The sequence below is a fragment of the Halichoeres trimaculatus genome, unplaced genomic scaffold, assembly GCF_033239565.1.
Source record: "Halichoeres trimaculatus isolate MK-OKI-2021-1 unplaced genomic scaffold, fHalTri1.1 fHalTri1_scaffold_4, whole genome shotgun sequence".
In the NCBI taxonomy this organism is placed as follows: Eukaryota; Metazoa; Chordata; class Actinopteri; order Labriformes; family Labridae; genus Halichoeres; species Halichoeres trimaculatus.
The window spans coordinates 6,635,170-6,652,400 of NW_027437182.1; the positions used below are offsets into that span (position 1 = coordinate 6,635,170).

The 17,231-nt window shown below is 39.0% G+C and overlaps 1 protein-coding gene across 6 annotated transcripts in view; it reads left to right on the forward strand.

The window, feature by feature from the left end:
- The window catches only part of lrp8 (low density lipoprotein receptor-related protein 8, apolipoprotein e receptor), a 292,858-nt gene that overhangs the window by 127,950 nt on the left and 147,677 nt on the right, over positions 1-17,231 (forward strand). For all 6 annotated transcript variants that reach the window (XM_074667517.1, XM_074667521.1, XM_074667519.1 and 3 more), the window contains exon 3: positions 2,800-2,922. In XM_074667517.1, coding sequence (XP_074523618.1) covers positions 2,800-2,922 — 123 coding nt within the window. The remainder of the gene's footprint in view (positions 1-2,799; positions 2,923-17,231) is intronic.

The following is a 17,231-nucleotide window of genomic DNA, read 5'->3' on the forward strand; positions in this document are numbered from 1 at the left end:
TCACACCACCGCAAACAGCAGCACCAAACACGCACACACAGGGTTGTTCACAAACAAAAGCACTTTCTTGCCATTTGTCAGCCCCTTCTCTGTACAGTATATTTCATCACGGCGTGGCGAGGCACCGCTAACACGCCATGTGAGTGCTTTCTCTTGTTCAGTGGCTTTCCCTGCCTCTCCCCGTGACAGACTCAAGTGCTTCAATTTTCCTCTTGCATTGAGAAAGTGACTGCTCAAAACCTTTGGAGACCACAGGCCGTCAGGATCAGAGAGGTTCAGGGCTGGTTCTGAAAAGACTGAGCTGGATTCTGTTACTGGATCATGGGACTGTTTAAATCGAGCAAAACCTCTGAGCTAGACGAGTTTAGGCTGGACACTTGTGGATTTCTGCAAGATTAATCCTTCAGAGAAGGGTCCTACTCAAGCTGTCAATTATGCAGTGTGCTGAAAGGCGAACTGCTTGACAGAAAACACTCAAACTCTGATTCTGCAGATTTTTTTTTTCACTGGGCTTGTTTTCAAAAAAACTTCATGGAACTGTTGAGAAGCTGAGACCAGTTTCAGAAATGCCCATGATGCATCCCACAGTACAGTTTACACTGGCACTCTCTACATTCACTGTTCTCTTAAAAAATGTTCTATATCTGAGGTTCTCAAACTTTTTTAGACCATGAACCCCTAACAGGTTAGACATTTTTCCAAAGACCCCCTCATTATTCTGACAATGATTGTCGAAATATTATTTACTATTTATTAATGGGCTATGCAGTTCTTTGCAACAATAGAATAAGGCTACATCATAATTTCAAAGTAATTAATTTTGTAAACTTTGAGGAAATGTTACCTCAGAGGCAGTGGTGTGCACAGAGAGGGGCGGGGGTCACTCCCTTCCTGGTCCAGTTGTTGAAAACATGTGCTTAAGTGACCTCTAAGGAGCCAAAATGTGTGTGAAAGTGTCCTCCTGGTTGGCAAAACACACTTAAAACTACCCTTTTGAGTGGCAAAAGGGTAGTAATTTTTTTCCTTCTTTTATCCCCTGCCCTTCAAAATGTCTGTGCATTAGGGCTGCACGATATTGGAAAGAAATGACATTGCGATTTTTGGGGGATTGCGATATATTGCGATATATTTTGCAATATTGAAAAAAAATATAATTTTCACCAGATGACTTGAATAGCTCTGTTTGGGAAGAATTTGGTTGACTCACAATGACAACATTGTATTCCTATGATACCGTTAAATCCAGGCTAAGGGGGTTTATCTGTGAATGATGAAGATTGCTGTATATGAAAGGGATCCAGGAGGCCATGTCTCTGTACAAAATAGAATAGGTTTCAATTTCAGTTGCTTTTTTTCCATTTCTCCAATAAATGGGGGAAATGTGATAGTTGCATCACATGCACAATGTGACTATTGCGCATGTGCACATTGCGATGGCGATGTATATTGTGCAGGCCTACTGTGCATGCTAGTGCACCGCGGTGTTTCCTGTTTTAAGTTTTGTTTTTTGTTTTTTTTAATGTTGCGCACTATGAAGTGATAGACATCACAATCATATGAGAATTGATGTCATGACACAAAACTAAATTGGGTGACGATAATGGAAAAAGTAGCTGATTTTATTAATGCAAGCAAGTTTGTTGATACACCTTTTCAATGATTAAGCACACTTTTACAATCATTTTTAAATTACTCCGCGGACCCCCTGTGGGTCCTGGGACCCGATCTTGAGAAACACTTTTCTATTTAACACAAATTTGCAGTAATAATAAGGAAATAACCATTTATTTTTGGTTTGAAGGAAAAAACAAACAAAAAAGCATCCCTTAGCTTAGCTGCTAACTTCAGATTAATGTCAGACCTAGCTTTAAAAAAATCATTGTGTTAGGTTTAGGTTGTTTTTAAATTTGGATATAAGAAAGTGAAAAGCTATGAATACTCAAAATAGTCAGACCATATCAATAAGGATTTACTTTGGCAAACTCGTGACAGTCAGAGTGAGTATGGCTACAGCTAACATTAGCTTAGCTTCTTTCTGAGTGCTTCACTTGTTTTTAGGCTGGGATCCCTTGAGTGTAGTTAGCCTTACAGCAAAACTTCATAGCTATCAAACGGTAAAGCTTGTAACTGTTATAGTGACAGTAGTAGTGTATTTGGGTTACCATATCTATGAATGGTGAAGTTTAAATTATTGTTACTGTTGTTCAGGAGGGGAAACAGCTCCTCAAGCAGCCCTAGGCTCCCATGGTTAAACCCCATTTGGAAAGAGGGAGAAAGGCAGTGTTTGTTGAATCTCTATGCAAAATGTTTGTGAGTTAAGTGTGTATTCATGATGTTTATTTACCTCTACAAGCACTTTGCTGGTCCACTGAGTCACCTGTAAAGAACCCACAAAGGCTGAATTATCAAAAGGCTTTTGTTCCCTAATGTTTGAACACTCCACCGAGGCTCCAGCGTGCAACAAACCGAGCTGCATTAAAGCATTACTTGCTGATGGTTAAATTGGCTTGAAGATGGTGCTCAGAAATTATCCTTGACTTCAATTAAATTTTAATTGCTGCGGCTTGCTGCCTTGTTAAGTAGATTATTTCACTTTGACATGTTTTTTTTACCATTCAGAGCTTTATTTTTTTCTGTTGAATTTTTTATTGTGTGTGCCTACTTAAGGTGCTATTGTTCTTGTTCTTCCATTTAACATCTAATAAACAGCCTCTCTGATGAGTGCTTCACACAGACAAAGAGCTTGTTTCCCTTCTGTGATCCATAAAGTAACGTCGTTGTTTTCTTGTGTCTCCACAGCAAAGAAAACATGTGCGACCACAGACTTCGCCTGCAAAAACGGACAGTGTGTCCCCTCTAGGTGGCGCTGTGACGGAGAACCAGAGTGTGCAGACGGGTCCGACGAAGCTGATGCAATTTGCAGTAAGTTATCATACACACTTACACACACTGACAGGAGGACACGCACACACACGTCCACTGACTAACAGTGAGACAAAGGCGACATTCACAGGACCAGGTAGGCCACACACACGTCATGTGTGACGGTGAAGTGTGTGACTCTGTTTCCATGTCCTGTGTTATAATAAAGTGCAAGGCAAAAGAAGTGAAGATGAAATACACACACACACACACACACACACACACACACACACACACACACACACACACACACACACACACACACACACACACACACACACACATGTAACAGCCTGTTTTCTGACATGAAGTCACACTCAAGGTTGCTCGGTCACAGCATGTTGCATTGTGCTTCCCTCTGACTGCAGCCACGACCTTTTTCTCTCGCACGGTGTGTTCAGAAATTGCTTTTAGTCGCTCTCGTCTGTTTGTTGCAGTATACATCCATACATACAAGACAGACATATATGGCATTTTAACAAAGGCCATGAAGGGTAGAATAGTGAAAAAGTGGTCTGCCTTTCATAACTTAGCTGTAAAGCTTGAAATGATGTGCTCAGACACAGAGGAAGAATCTCAGGTACTTACAGATATGATGTCGAGGTTAGGCCTCCTATGTTGAAGATTTGAAGTTGTGTAGTTTCATTATTCAGTATTTATGCTACATTTGTGAATATAGTTTAGAGAATTTACAGCTCTAAAAGTACAAATATAAAGCTCTGTTGAATACAATAGATCAACTTCAACCTAGTTTTTGTCTAGTTTTTCACTATTCTTGGATATTACTTCATAAGAAAACATGCCACACTTTTCATTAAATGTAGGAGCTGCAGGAATTTTCGTCACTTGTCAATTAACACAAATTCAAACTGGGCTCCTCCTCCTTGGATCAGTGCCAGCGGCAGCCCACACCCATTCCCTCTGACTGTAGCTACATGAACACATTTACCAGCTCAGCAACCACCCATAGCATCATACTTCTAAATAGGAGAGACTCATGAGTCGTTCATCCGGATATGCCATTTTAGCACAAGGTAATCGCAGGTTTTTGACACATACCTGGTTAGCAGGAAGCTAACTTGTGTTGCTCTTTGTCTCAAGCTGCTGTCCAAGTTACCGATAGTGAGTCTTAGTCGAGCAAAGCTTCACTCTCGTTTAAGACAAAGCCTTTTATGTTTGGTATTTTATTTCACTTTGGTTTCGTTTTTGTTGTTCTGTGCTATCGTAGTCGCCAGGGGTGTTAAAAATGTTGATACAGCAATATATCGTGATACTTTGACCTCTGATAAAATATCAATATTTCAACTCTTAATACTATATCTATTATTTGTAAAAATAGAAATTCATATGTTAGCCAAGTTGACAGTAAAATACAACTTCCATACTACCACAGCGGTAGATGGCGCCGAAGAGCTACTATACTATATGTTGCCAATAGAATGTATAATAAATATCATCTCCAAGTATATTTGATGTATTTAATTTGTCAACTTAATAATGTTTTTTTAATTTTTGTTGCTCTGAGGAAGTCAGTATGCCATAGACAATAATCATTTCCTTGGTCCTTTTTAATTTTAGGATTATATTTTGATTTCCATAAACATCAACTCTGTGTTTTTCTTGGTTAATTGTGTAGAATGTCGCAATATAACACAATATTGTGATATTGTGATACATGATACCTAAGCATCGCAATTTATATTGTATCGAGATGTTCCTGCCAATACCTACCCCTACTAGCTGCTTAGGATCAGTGAATCAGTCTTTATTTATATAGCCTCAAATCATAACAAACATTATCTCATTAAACACGGACACAGCCTGTAGTTTGGCGTTGTGGCGACAGAGGATGAGGATAGCTTCTTCCCTGACATCAAGGCGTTTAGTCACTTGCATACTTTTCACCCAGAAACGATCTGATACAACCAAAATATCAACATACAGGCTGAGGAGAGGGTTTGAGGCAGACACAGACACTGACACATGTAGAGGCCAATAGGAGACGTCTGCCTCACCCTACCTTAAGTTCAGTAGGACAGTAAATTAAGCATAGGAGCACTTTCAGGACAATTCTAACATTTGAAAACGTTAGTTAACATTACATCTCATGCTAACAGTTGACTCTGGTTTTATGATGAAATGGGTCAAAGCCTTTAAACAGATCTTACTGTTGATTTCTCATTCCACAGGACAGCAGGAGATAAGGCCTCTTGCTGCCATAATTATGAAAGTGGAACACTGCCCACTGTGATTATTGGGTGTTTTTAATCAGCAGTGGTAATCTGATAGTCAGAGGTGTGGAAGTGGAGTGTGAAGAGGTGTGATGAGTGTCAGATGAGGCAGGGGGACGTTTCACCATGATATGTTTGTCTGCATGAGTTGATCCAGTTTAGTGAGAAGGACGACGTCATCGGACTGATGCTCTTAATGTTTCAGGATTTGATCCAAGTTTTTGGGTTGTTTTAGTTTTTTTAAGTTGTTATTAAAAATATGTGTTGGAGCTTCTTGATTTCAGAAGCTTCATGGCAGTACTTTTTCCACCACATAATTAGAAAAGCTTTAGCTGGACGGTTCAATAAAATCTCTGCAGCTTTGAACAAAGTTGTCAGAGACGGAGGAAGAAAACAACTGAGAAATAATTCAACAGAAATTTGTGTTTATTGCACCAATGCTTGCTAAAGAGAGAAGATGAGAAGAGGTTTTTGGTGCTGATCGTTTTCAGTGAGGCTTGAATGAGTTTCAGACGAGATAAATTTATGCAACTCAGGGACACTGAGTCTGAAATATTAAACACAAATTTTAAGAAGATGAACAATTTTCAACTTGCCTAAACCACGCTTTTCAGTCATTTCTCTTATTTTCATTTGAAGATTTTTTTGTAATCTTTTCAAAACAGCCTTCATATCTTTACTGAGCTGCTCTTCAAATGAGTGAGAACACACACACAGAGGTAAATATTGAATCTTTATCCAAACCCTGGATGGTTGGGTTCTTGAAGACAGAGACATTTAAGGATAAAAAAGCTAAATTAAGTCTCCAAATGTACTTTGAGCAAAGATATGCAAAAGAAGACTTCCCAAAGGAAGTGTACGTGTTGGACAAACTTCTTCAAAGGCAGGACATAATGTTCCTTGTATTTCACTCAGATTCGGATATCAGCATCACGTAGAACCAGTGTTTCCACTAACGATAAGTTTCCAGAGGTCAGTCTCTACTTCTGTCTTATCACAAAACTTTTCCTCATGGCTCTAATTAAAGGCCAGTTTGTATTTGCATTTTCTATCGATGAAGATTTTCAAAGAGGTGATCAAAGAGTCCTTTGAAGAGTCTTAAACTAATAAGTCTGATTGAAGAGGGCCAAGGACACGTGTGTATGCGGCTGTGTTTTTCTATGTGTGTGTCGGTGTGCACTCAAATTCCTTCAAAGTGTCTGATTTTGTGTGTGTGTGTGTGTGGGTGATTATGTGTGTGAAGCCAGAGTCGATGCCTGTATTTTGTATTCATCACGAGGTGAATCTGCGCGTCGTTTCATCAGATTAGTGGACATGTGGTTAAGTCTCATTACGTCTAATCAAGGTCAGACGCTGGGAGAGCTCCTCAAACTTTCCGTTGATCCCTTCAGCTGTGACCGTGTGTGTGTGTTTGTGTGTGTTTGTGCAGAATGTGTGCATGCCTTTGCATGTTTATGTCTCTATCAGATCTTGGTGTTTGTGCACTATGATGTTTCATTTTCACTCTGACGCTAAGGTTTCTTTATCTTTCACTGATGGTTCATGGGTAAATAATATATCAGCTGAAACTCCTAACAGCTTTCTGATGATATAAGAGAGGATGTAAAGACAGGTGACAGAGGAAACTCATTTTCATCCATCTCTCAGCCTCTTGTTATCTCCGTGCTCCCTCTACCACCTCTGTCCACCATCATGTTCCACATCCTCCTCTCTGTCCTCTGCCTCTTCTCCGCCTGCATGTCCTCCACTCTCTGATCTGAGTTCAGTTTAAGTAATTCCTGTGATCGAATTGATTTCCCTCAGAGGGAATCGATGGGCTGATCCCTCAGACCTCTGGTCGACTGCTGATTAACTATGGACCTTCTATCATACCTCAAACACCACACACACACACACACACACACACGTGTTCCTCAGGAGCTGTCTGTAATCACACATCTGAAATGAAACTGGGCCTTGGGGGAATCCAGGAGAAAATTCTCAATCAGATGAAGGCTGCTTGATGCATGAAAGAGTGTGAGTCTGCTCACAACATCCTGGAGTGATCTTAAGAGCAGACATCATCCTGAAGGAGTGTTTACAGCAGCATTATCTCTACTATTAAAGGTATAATTAAATCAATGGATGGTGTAATTTATTGAAACAAAGAAGAAAACAACAAATTAGAGCCTTCATTTACTATTAAGATGGAAAATTAACCAAATAATGTTAATTGCTGTAACCAGTGTTTCTTATAAGAAATCTGATATTGCTCAAAAAAGTTAACATAAACGTGGTTTTATCAGTCTGCTTCACATTAAAAATGAAATTAAAACCAACTGACCCCAAAAAATATTGAGAAAACATTGATGTCTACAGCATACAGACTCATTCAGTACATTGAAGCTCATATAATAAAGTTTAGAAATGATATTTTTTTAAAATGATGATAATATTTTATAACTTTTTTATCCGTACACTTGCATAACTTCTCAGAAAGTGAAATATGTAGCACTTGTTATGTCTTTGTGGTTCTACCACTTGACGATTTAATGGGACTGATTCTTTAATTGGTAAAAACTGGTGAAAGTGTCATGTAAAATGTTATGACAGCAACAGAAATGAAAACTCAGATAGATAGATAGATAGATAGATAGATAGATAGATAGATAGATAGATAGATAGATAGATAGATAGATAGATAGATAGATAAAACTTTATTGTCTGTCACAAGTGACAGAAATTCCTCTTTGACAGGCTCCTTCACACATTTAAAAGGGACATTACAAAACAGTTGAGGAGAAAGCATTAAATAAAACATCTACAGTGTTGTTTTAACAAGTTCAAAGCATATCTGTGATACCAACCTTATTCGTCGCTAGGGATGGGTACCGAATAAGGTACTTTTATAGGTACCGACGAATGTCGATCTATAGTACCAAGAAATATTTCACATAAAACCAAGCAGTACCATGTTTAGGTACCTAAATGCATCCTTGTGATTGTGAGGGAGTGGAAGAGTAGGAGATTTTCCATGCTGGACATGAACACAGCATTGCAAGGATATATGCTGGAGAATAAATATGTCAAAGTTTAAAACTTTGAGATTTTATTATTAAATAAATTACTATGTATTACCACATAAACACAAAAAAATTACCAAAAATTGGTACTTTTAAGTTAAGATACCGATTACCAGGTACTGGGCATCTGCACTGTATTGTTTCAAATGTTAAAAGTACCCATCCCTATTTGTCACTGTCACTCTTTTATCAAAATACCTCACTACAGTTTAACCACTGTTCTGGTGGCTTGCAGGGTGCTGCAAAGGTACCATCATGTTTCAGTTGTTCAGCTGAATTTGCCATCTGGAAGCATAGATCAATTTTAAAAATCTTCAGTCGTTATTCAATCATGATTCTCAGTATACCATGGCATAGAGCCTGATGCAGTTAAATTTAACTTTTTATCTTATTATTACCTGTTGATTGATATTCATACCAAAGATCATATCAGATCCACTATGTCACAATATATTGGTTAGGGGATGAACTTCTTGTGTCTATATATATATTATACAACTTAGTTATAACTATTATGTTTACTATACTCAAACTTACAATCTCTACATAATTTAACACCTGTTAGAATGCAAAAACACATCAACAAATCTATTTTTTATAATTGTTTATTAATTCAGGCAGTAAGGGGTTAAAATGAACTTTGAAAATGATGGATTCCCCCCCAAGTCCGGACCTCAAAAGGAAAGTCTTTGGCATGGGATAATTTTCATGTTGAAGTTCTCAGGAAATATTTTGATGCTATGATTTGGAGGCAAAAAAAGGTTACGACTTTTAGATCTGTCAGCTGTTACAATAACTTTGGCAACAGCTGTCTTCATTTTATAATTTAGCTTATTTTTTTGTGCCTTGAACACCTTTTTTCCACTTCTGAAGAGTTTACAACTCATTGAATAAATAATTCAAATCTGCGAATGAATATCCATGCAAACTTAATGTGTGGTTTTAAATGTGGTTGTCAAAAATCCAGGAAGTTTCAGCTGGTAGAAAAATTCCAAACTGATAAAATAATCTGTTAAGACAAAATGACTTATCTTTCAGCGTTTTTCTACTCATCAGTGTGTTTGAGTTCAGTGTGTCCATGTTTGGCGTCCGTGTAGCGAGTTTCCATCCTCTGATTTCCAGACATCACTAAGTCAGGATCCGTCTCCTCAGAGTGATCAGCGCCATCGTGCCGTCTGACAATCAGCGCTGATTAGAGGAGCTGTTGACACTCTCTCAAGCATCGTTCAAACTTCATCTTAAAGTGTGCACACTGTCGTCACTCCTGAGATTAACGTGAGCCCTCCTCGCCACCCGAGTGTCTGAGTGCAGTTAGAGGTTATTGAAATGTGACACCAGACGTTCATAACATTCTCCACTGTATTAAATGATGCTTCAAAACTTTTCTCTGTTTTTTGATTGAGAGCAAAATATTCAAGAGCGCTTAAGCTCTGTATTATTTGGAGAATATGGATGATATTATATATTCATAACGTGAAAATCTTGTGTCATCAGTGAGAGTAATCTAATCATTACAAATCCACTCTGGTGTATTTCAGACTCGCATGCATGTTGACAAAGACTCATCTGAAAAACCTCCAAACTCATTGTGAAACAAAACGAGGAAGAAAAGACAGAAAGGAAAGATGCTTGATTAAAAGTCAGAGTCCTCTAAAATCCCACGTCACGTCAAACCACATTCAGATAGAAAAAACAAGAATACAATGGTGCTTTTATCCTCTCTGCTTTCCTGTACAGATATGAAATCACTCATACATTTATTTATCCAAAGAAAAATGAGGCCGTTTGTTTCTTTGATTGGAGTGGAGTAATTATTCCAATGATGTGAAACGTCTCCACATTATAAACTAACTCTCTCAGACTGTGCAGGACGCAGCACTCTGAAAACACTCTTAATGGTCTAAGACTAAATCAAAAGAGGCTGAAGATCCAGTTTTTCTTCTTAATAAGTGCCGCAGTCTTTGGTTCCTTTCACTGATCGTTTGATTGGATCTTTTTACCGACTCGACTCGAACACCTCAACTCATTAAAACTGACATGATTTCAAACTTTGCTTCTGATTTCATTCCATCTGATGAAACTCATTCATCTAAAGACACAAACTGTCAAAGCACAGCCTTCCATCACAGCGTGACGCCTCTCCCACTTTCTCTTGCTGATTCACAGAGCTCATATCCACGCACAACTGACGGGCTCTATTTCTTTAACGGATGATAATTAAAGCACGAGAGAGAAATCAGTTGTAGAGATATTGGGCAGGAACTATAAGAAAGTTGGACCAGATCTTTCACTTCCTTTAATGCTGTGTTGTCAAACAGCGTGTGCATCGACTCCTCATATGTCTCAGTTGCTTGTATAAGGAGCAGGAAAGAGCCAGGATAGCAGGATGCTCATGATGAGGGTATTGATCGATTGATGACTGTGGTTTCATTCTGACAGCAGCAGCAACTGAACTTGTGTCTCTAGACACGATCATACAAATGTGCAACTCAAGGCAAAGGCGTACAGCAGGAAACTTTGTGTGTGATGTGTACATGACGAAAGGACACTTAGTGATAGAGGTAGGGGTGGAAGGACAAAACAATATACAGGAGGTCCTTAACTTACGTGGTTCTCTACTTATGTCGTTTCGACTTTACGACACCAATTAACTGGGCTTGACATTAACAACCCCCAACCCGCCAAATGCAGGTGGGTTTTGGCCGTGGCGGATAACACCGTCACTCCTACTAGCCAATGTTTAACCAGCTCCTCTAAAGATTGAAACATGAATGAGAAAGTGACTTTTCTTTTCCAAATTGTAATCTGATTTTAGATTCTCCCGACCACTCGTCAAACAATGCTCCCCGCTAACACCTGAAGTTGAAACTTGAGCTCATAAAATCCCCCCTTCATCCCTCTTGGTCCCTGCTGTCATCACTTCCACCTCCTCAGCTGTCCTGGGGTGGGCTCCTCTTGTCCACGTCTGCAGAGACAACAGCCAGGTCAGCGTATTATAGCACCAGAGCTGGAGCTGGTTAATTATTTTGGAATATGACGAGAAGGATTCGGTGAGTTGCATTGTCGGACGGCTTCAATTTCCTGCTTCAGGCAGCGGCAGAGCCAGGCGTAATTTCCCATGTGGGCATCTGCAGTCTTTCTCTCTTTTCTATGTGTGTGTATGTGTATGTGTGTGTGTGTGTGTGCGGGTTGGTTTGTCCCTTGTTTCATGTTTCTTTACTCGTGTCCCTCTTCAATCAAGTGACCCCCAGATCAAACAGTACAGGTGTAGCATCACCAACACACTCAGACACAAAGGAAAGAGACACAAAGAGACTGGCTCTTTTTTTTAGGATACATGTGAAGTCCATGCGTGTCTATGTTTCTGTGTGTGTGTGTGACGGGAGTGTATGAGTAAGCATCCTGAGGTCATGGTGATTCTCTACTTCAGAGTCAGGACTCTGCAGGAACGCTGTTAAAAAATATTTGTGCCTTGAGGACGGTCTGCCTCACGATGTGTCCAACACAGTTTGCAGTAGTGGTAGTTTCCAGCATCCCATGTTCACAGGTGTGTGTGTGTGTTTGAAGAGTGTAAGACTCATTACTGGTAATAAATTAAATATCACTTCAGGACTTTCCATGTTAAAAAAAAAGAGAAGGAAAGCTGTAAAGGTCACTCTTCTCTTCCCTCTCCATCCTCTCATCGTTGTCCCATCATCTCAGGCCCTCATGTGCATTGTTCTGCTTATCTTGCTGTATCTCATGGCATCTCATTAACCACATGTCTTTACCTTGATTTATGTCAGTAATAAGTTAAAGTGCATTGATCCCTGAAGGAAGATACAGAATGGCAACTGGACCACGAAGTACGAAGTCTGAAGAAACAGAAAGCAGTTAAAGCTTCTGTTTGCTGATTCGAGCTAATCCAGAGACACAGGATGAGAAATAACTGAGAAAACAGGAAAATGTTGCTCTGATTATAATTTGACAAAAAAACGTTGCTCTGATTATAATTTGACAAAAAATTAATTCACAAATTTTAGGAAAAAATCTGTTTGTTAATTCTCGTGCCTGATACCTTTGAATATTCATATGCCCGTGTTGTTGTTGTCGTTGTTTGTCGTGTACCAGCTGTTTCCAGCACACCTGCTCTCTTGTTTACACTGTACACAGTAATCAAACAGAGAAATCCTCCAACTCAGCAACAGCCACCATGTGATTTTTCATCAATCCAATTCTTCCGTTCAATTAGTGACCCCTGCGCTCGGCTGCTTTCCATTGATCGCTCGTCAATATGTTTTTGCACTCATAGCGTTTCGTGGAGATTGTGTGAAGCCTGATGAGCTTTATCTAGTGTTTGTTTCTGGTTGTGTAGACCTCGAAATAATCTGAATTTTTAAAATATATTTTTCTCATTTTTAGTTCGTCCATTGAGTCAGAATGATGTAAACAGAAACCTTTTTTTTTTTTTTTTCTTCTTGTTTTTCTCTTAACTTGTTCAGGGCAGACGTGTCTTTGACGTTGAACCACCAGCTAACTAAGCTAAGCATAGAGAGTAAGGAAACGTGTTTGGTTGATTATTTCTTTGTTGTAACAATCTCAGCTGTAAATCTGACACGACTGGAAAGCCTGTTTATTTCCCTTTTATATGATGCCACATCTGTTGGGAAGAAGCATTTGCATCTCTTAAAAAAAAGAAAAAATTATAGCGTTTATTGGAGTTTAAAGCTGAGCGTGTTCTACTGTTGCTTTTATTTTATTTTACTTCTAACTTTTTCCTTTGACAGTATCATTGGCAAGATCTTAAATCCTTTATAATTATTATTTTATCTTTATTAATTTATTTTATTATTTTATTTATTTATTTATTTATTTATTTATTTATTTATTTATTTATCTATTTATTTATTTATTTATTTATTTTATTTTACAGATGTTTCTCTTTCCTTTATTTGGTGCTGGTGGTTTTTAGCCTTTATTTATTGTTGTAATTTTTTTTCCTGCTCCCCCTCACATTTCTGTTTTACCTCTCTTTTTTGTCATTAATTTCTTTCTCACTGTTTAATCTTTATTTGTATTTATTTATTTTATTTATTTATTTATTTATCAAAGGATGTTTCCCTTTCCCGTATTTGGTGCTGGTGGTTTTTAGCCTTTTATATCTTGTTTTTTTTTCCTGATCATCCTCACATTTCTCTTTTACCCCTCTTTAATTGTTTCTCATTAAGTTATTTTTTACTGTTTGTTTATATTATGTTAACCACTTTCTAACATCGTTTTTGAAAAGTGTTTTAAAAATAAAGTTTATTATTATCATTTCATGTGAACCCCTAAAAAATCTGTAAGATCAATCAATCGACAAATCAAAATCTATTTTTAGAGCACTTTACAACACTCAAAGTGACCAAAGTGCTTTCCAGATAAAAATAGACAAGAAGAAGATAAGATAAGAAATAAAAGCAGATTAAAAGAAAGCAACAATGGAAGATGTCAGGAAAATAAGAACAGATATAACAAGACGAAGATGAGATCTTTTTTGCAGCTCAATATGCACATGGACAACATCATGACCTTGAGATCCCAATGAAAGTTTTGATGTCAACAGATTGGCATCAACAGAAGGTGTTGCAGTCCTGTCAGAAACGGAACATTCATTTTGTTACAGTTTATATCATAATGCCTCTGTCCTAACTAGCATCCAGACTCTGCCAACCCAACAGAGATGGACTAAAAGTCTAGTCCAGACCAGTGCGTGTCATTAGCACCTGCAATATTATAAGAATAAAATGTATAAAAGATGCATGCTTGGGATCTTTGTATTGACCCAAACTTGCTGTGTCTCTCCCACTCACTGAAAGAAGACAGCAGTCAGAAAGATAAACAAACCTGGTTAGCTTGGGCAGGAAAAACAATGCAAAGGCAGCAGATGTTCATAAGAACCAGATATACGTTATATTAAATAAAATGAGTTTAAAAAGTAGCACACGGTTGTGGCCTGAGCAAAAATTCATGCAATCTTAATGTTAGCTGCAAAAAACTTTGTTGTGAAAAACATGGAGCACAGTGGTGGAAGCAGCACCACTTTAAAGCTTCTTTTTTGACTTTTCTGAAGTTGTGACTCATGCTGAAGTCCTTAATGGCTGACACCCGTCGAGTCGTGCTGACAGACTGTGGAGTTTCCACTTCTCTCAGTTTGGTTTTCACATTTCCCTCTGACTCAAATTGATTGTGTGGAAAATTGTTTCACCAGCGTGAATTAAAATTTGGATATTTTTTTGAGACAACAAAACTCTCTCAAGCGTGTAATTCATCCCAGCCCACCTTTCTGTAGCTGTGACTTTGAAGAGGGAGCATTCTGCAGCTCTTTGTGGTCTGGAAATAGCAGGAAAGTCCATTCAGGAACCTTCAGGAGTCAGCTAAACTCTCCATAATTTGTCTGCCTGTTTTAATCTCCCCGCCATGTCTTTGTGACCCGACTCAGTCTTTGAACAAACTGCCACCGAGGAAAACAGCTCCGAGTTCAGCCGTCAAGTTCAACCCCACTCACTGCGCATCCCAAAATAGAGCCCCTGACTCTCCCTCTCCTGCTCCTTCCTCTGGTCCGCCTCCTTCTCCTGCACTCTCTCATTAGTTGAGATGTGGCAACGGCCACGGGCGCTTTTTTAATGCCCAATGTGTCGTCTGCTAAACAACCATTAAGAGAGGCCTGTTGGAAGAAAGTGGCAATTTCCTATGAGAGCGCTGGTGTCGCGCTGTATTTCTTCCCCCTGCGGCACTGACAGACCCACAGTCTAGACCGTGCTAATGGTTCCACATTTAACAAGCACCCTCTTCTCCTTCACACAGCTTTAGGAGAGGGAGGAACAGAGGGAGTGTTTGCCGACTCTGTTCAACTTTTAGCGGCATGTGTTGAAGACAAGCGACTGAAGAAATATGAGTAACATAAAACTGAAAGTTTACCTCCAGTTGTGCTAATGTTTGTCTCCATATATAAGATGGAAATTAAAGGTGAGACAAAGGGGCAACATCTGGTTTAGATAAATGAAGCCTTTGAAATGAATCTCTCTGAGGGGCTGGCTGCAGAAAGACCGGAACATAAGCCCAGTTTCCACCAAGCAGTCTGATGTAGATCAGTACAGTTTGGTACAGGTTGGCTTGGTCCTGTCTGCGTTTCCACAGTCAGTAGGCCAAATGCCGATAGCCACATTAGTTAAATAACAGCGTGATGCCATGGCAGCGCTACACAGTGTACCCCAGTAATAGATCCAACGAAGAAAAACGCAACACAGTAAACAAAGAGCAAATTTGGGAAACACCTAGCAATTTGACTTCTCTATGATTGGCACACGGCTCTTTGTTTTTAGAGAAGGCTGTGAGCCGCGAGGTGAATAGGCACAGGAAGTGACGATTCTTTCAACTAACCTACGGATTACAGAGTTGTGGCTCCACCTTCCAGGGTCAGATCAGTTTGGTCTGGCACCCCTATGGAAGAGTCCCAAAAAGTGGGACATTTCGGTTATTTGGGAATCTGTCCCAGGATTAGTCTGTGCTGAGACGAACAGAACTAAACCAGAAACTGGAACTGGAAACAAGCCTATAGACACTAAACCAAACAAACAGACTTTTATGGCATTAAAAAGCATATTGACCGCCTGGTTAAAAAACAGGTTGGGTCTGAAACAGTATTTTCACCATCGGCACACACTGTACAGGGGTGAATTTTTTTTCTAGTTTAGCGGTTCGGAAGATATGTCCAATCAGAGACACAGCTCAGCTCATGTGACTGACAGCCTCTCTGTAGCTGTTAGAAAGGCCGCCTGAAGCTCAGGTCACATCCAATAGTGTTGGATGTTTTAAACAGTCGATGGGTGAGACCTGGGCCACCTCCATTGGGTCACAGTAGTATGGAAGGGCCAGTCACAACTTTGCATGCTAGTTAAACCTCTTAGTTTCCATTTCTGTCTTTTATTGTTTTAGACAATACCTGTGTTTGAAACATATCCCAAAATCTTATTGTGATATTTTTTCTCATTTTTAGTAGAAAATGTCTTTTTAGACTTGATATGAGCCACATTCAGAAAAAATAATAATGAGCAAAAAGAAATCTACCAATAAAATAAGAGAAAAGTTACTGGTATTAAAACATTATTCTAGTTTCAAGCTAATTTGTCTTGTTCCATTGGCAGATTTTTTTTTAACTTGCAACAAGCAATTCAGACCTTATTTTGGTCTTTGAATAATTTAAAACAAGACATTTTTCTGGATTAGTCAGTTGAATGTGACTTCTATCAAGTATAACAAGACAATCTTCACTGATAATAAGACAAAAATACTTGATAAGATTTCAGTTTTTTGTAGTGTGAACCCCAAAATCCAAAGAGCAGTTTTCTTTCGTCACTTAACTGGGAACAGTTAATCTCAGAGTTTCCATTTGACTTTAAAATCAAAATAGTGTGAAAGTATGACCACCTCACTCTTATTTTCCTAATATTACTCCACTGCTTTTTCCATGTTTTTCTCTCCATCCACTCCCTCTGATCCTTTTTACTTTCCCTTTTTCATGACTTTGATCTTTCTCTCCTCAGCATTCACCCCCTCCCGCCTCCCAACCCTACATCAGGGCTGTAATAATAGGAGATCAGTGTTCCAATGAAAGCCACTAATCAACACTAACCTTCATTTAAAATGTAATCTCATATTAACCACACACGCCCTTTTAGTAAATTGGATTTCTCTTCTGAAGGACAAGGGAGGATTGGTTTTGCACCACCATTCAAAGAAAGACGTAGCCGGTCAGCTTTGCCCTCAAAGTCCAGAGTCCTCATTGAAATTCACGCTGAGGGTTGAACAACTTGACCAAACCAAAGAGTCAAAAGTACACAGGCGCGAGTGGAAAGAGACTTTATTAAAGCAAGCTGTCGTCTTAGTCACACATGAATATTTAAAACCTGCTGGATTGGTTTTGTGGTAAATTAGCAACAGCAACACTTCAAACCATGCATCTGTCAATGCTGTGATTTCCCTCGAGGGGATGCAC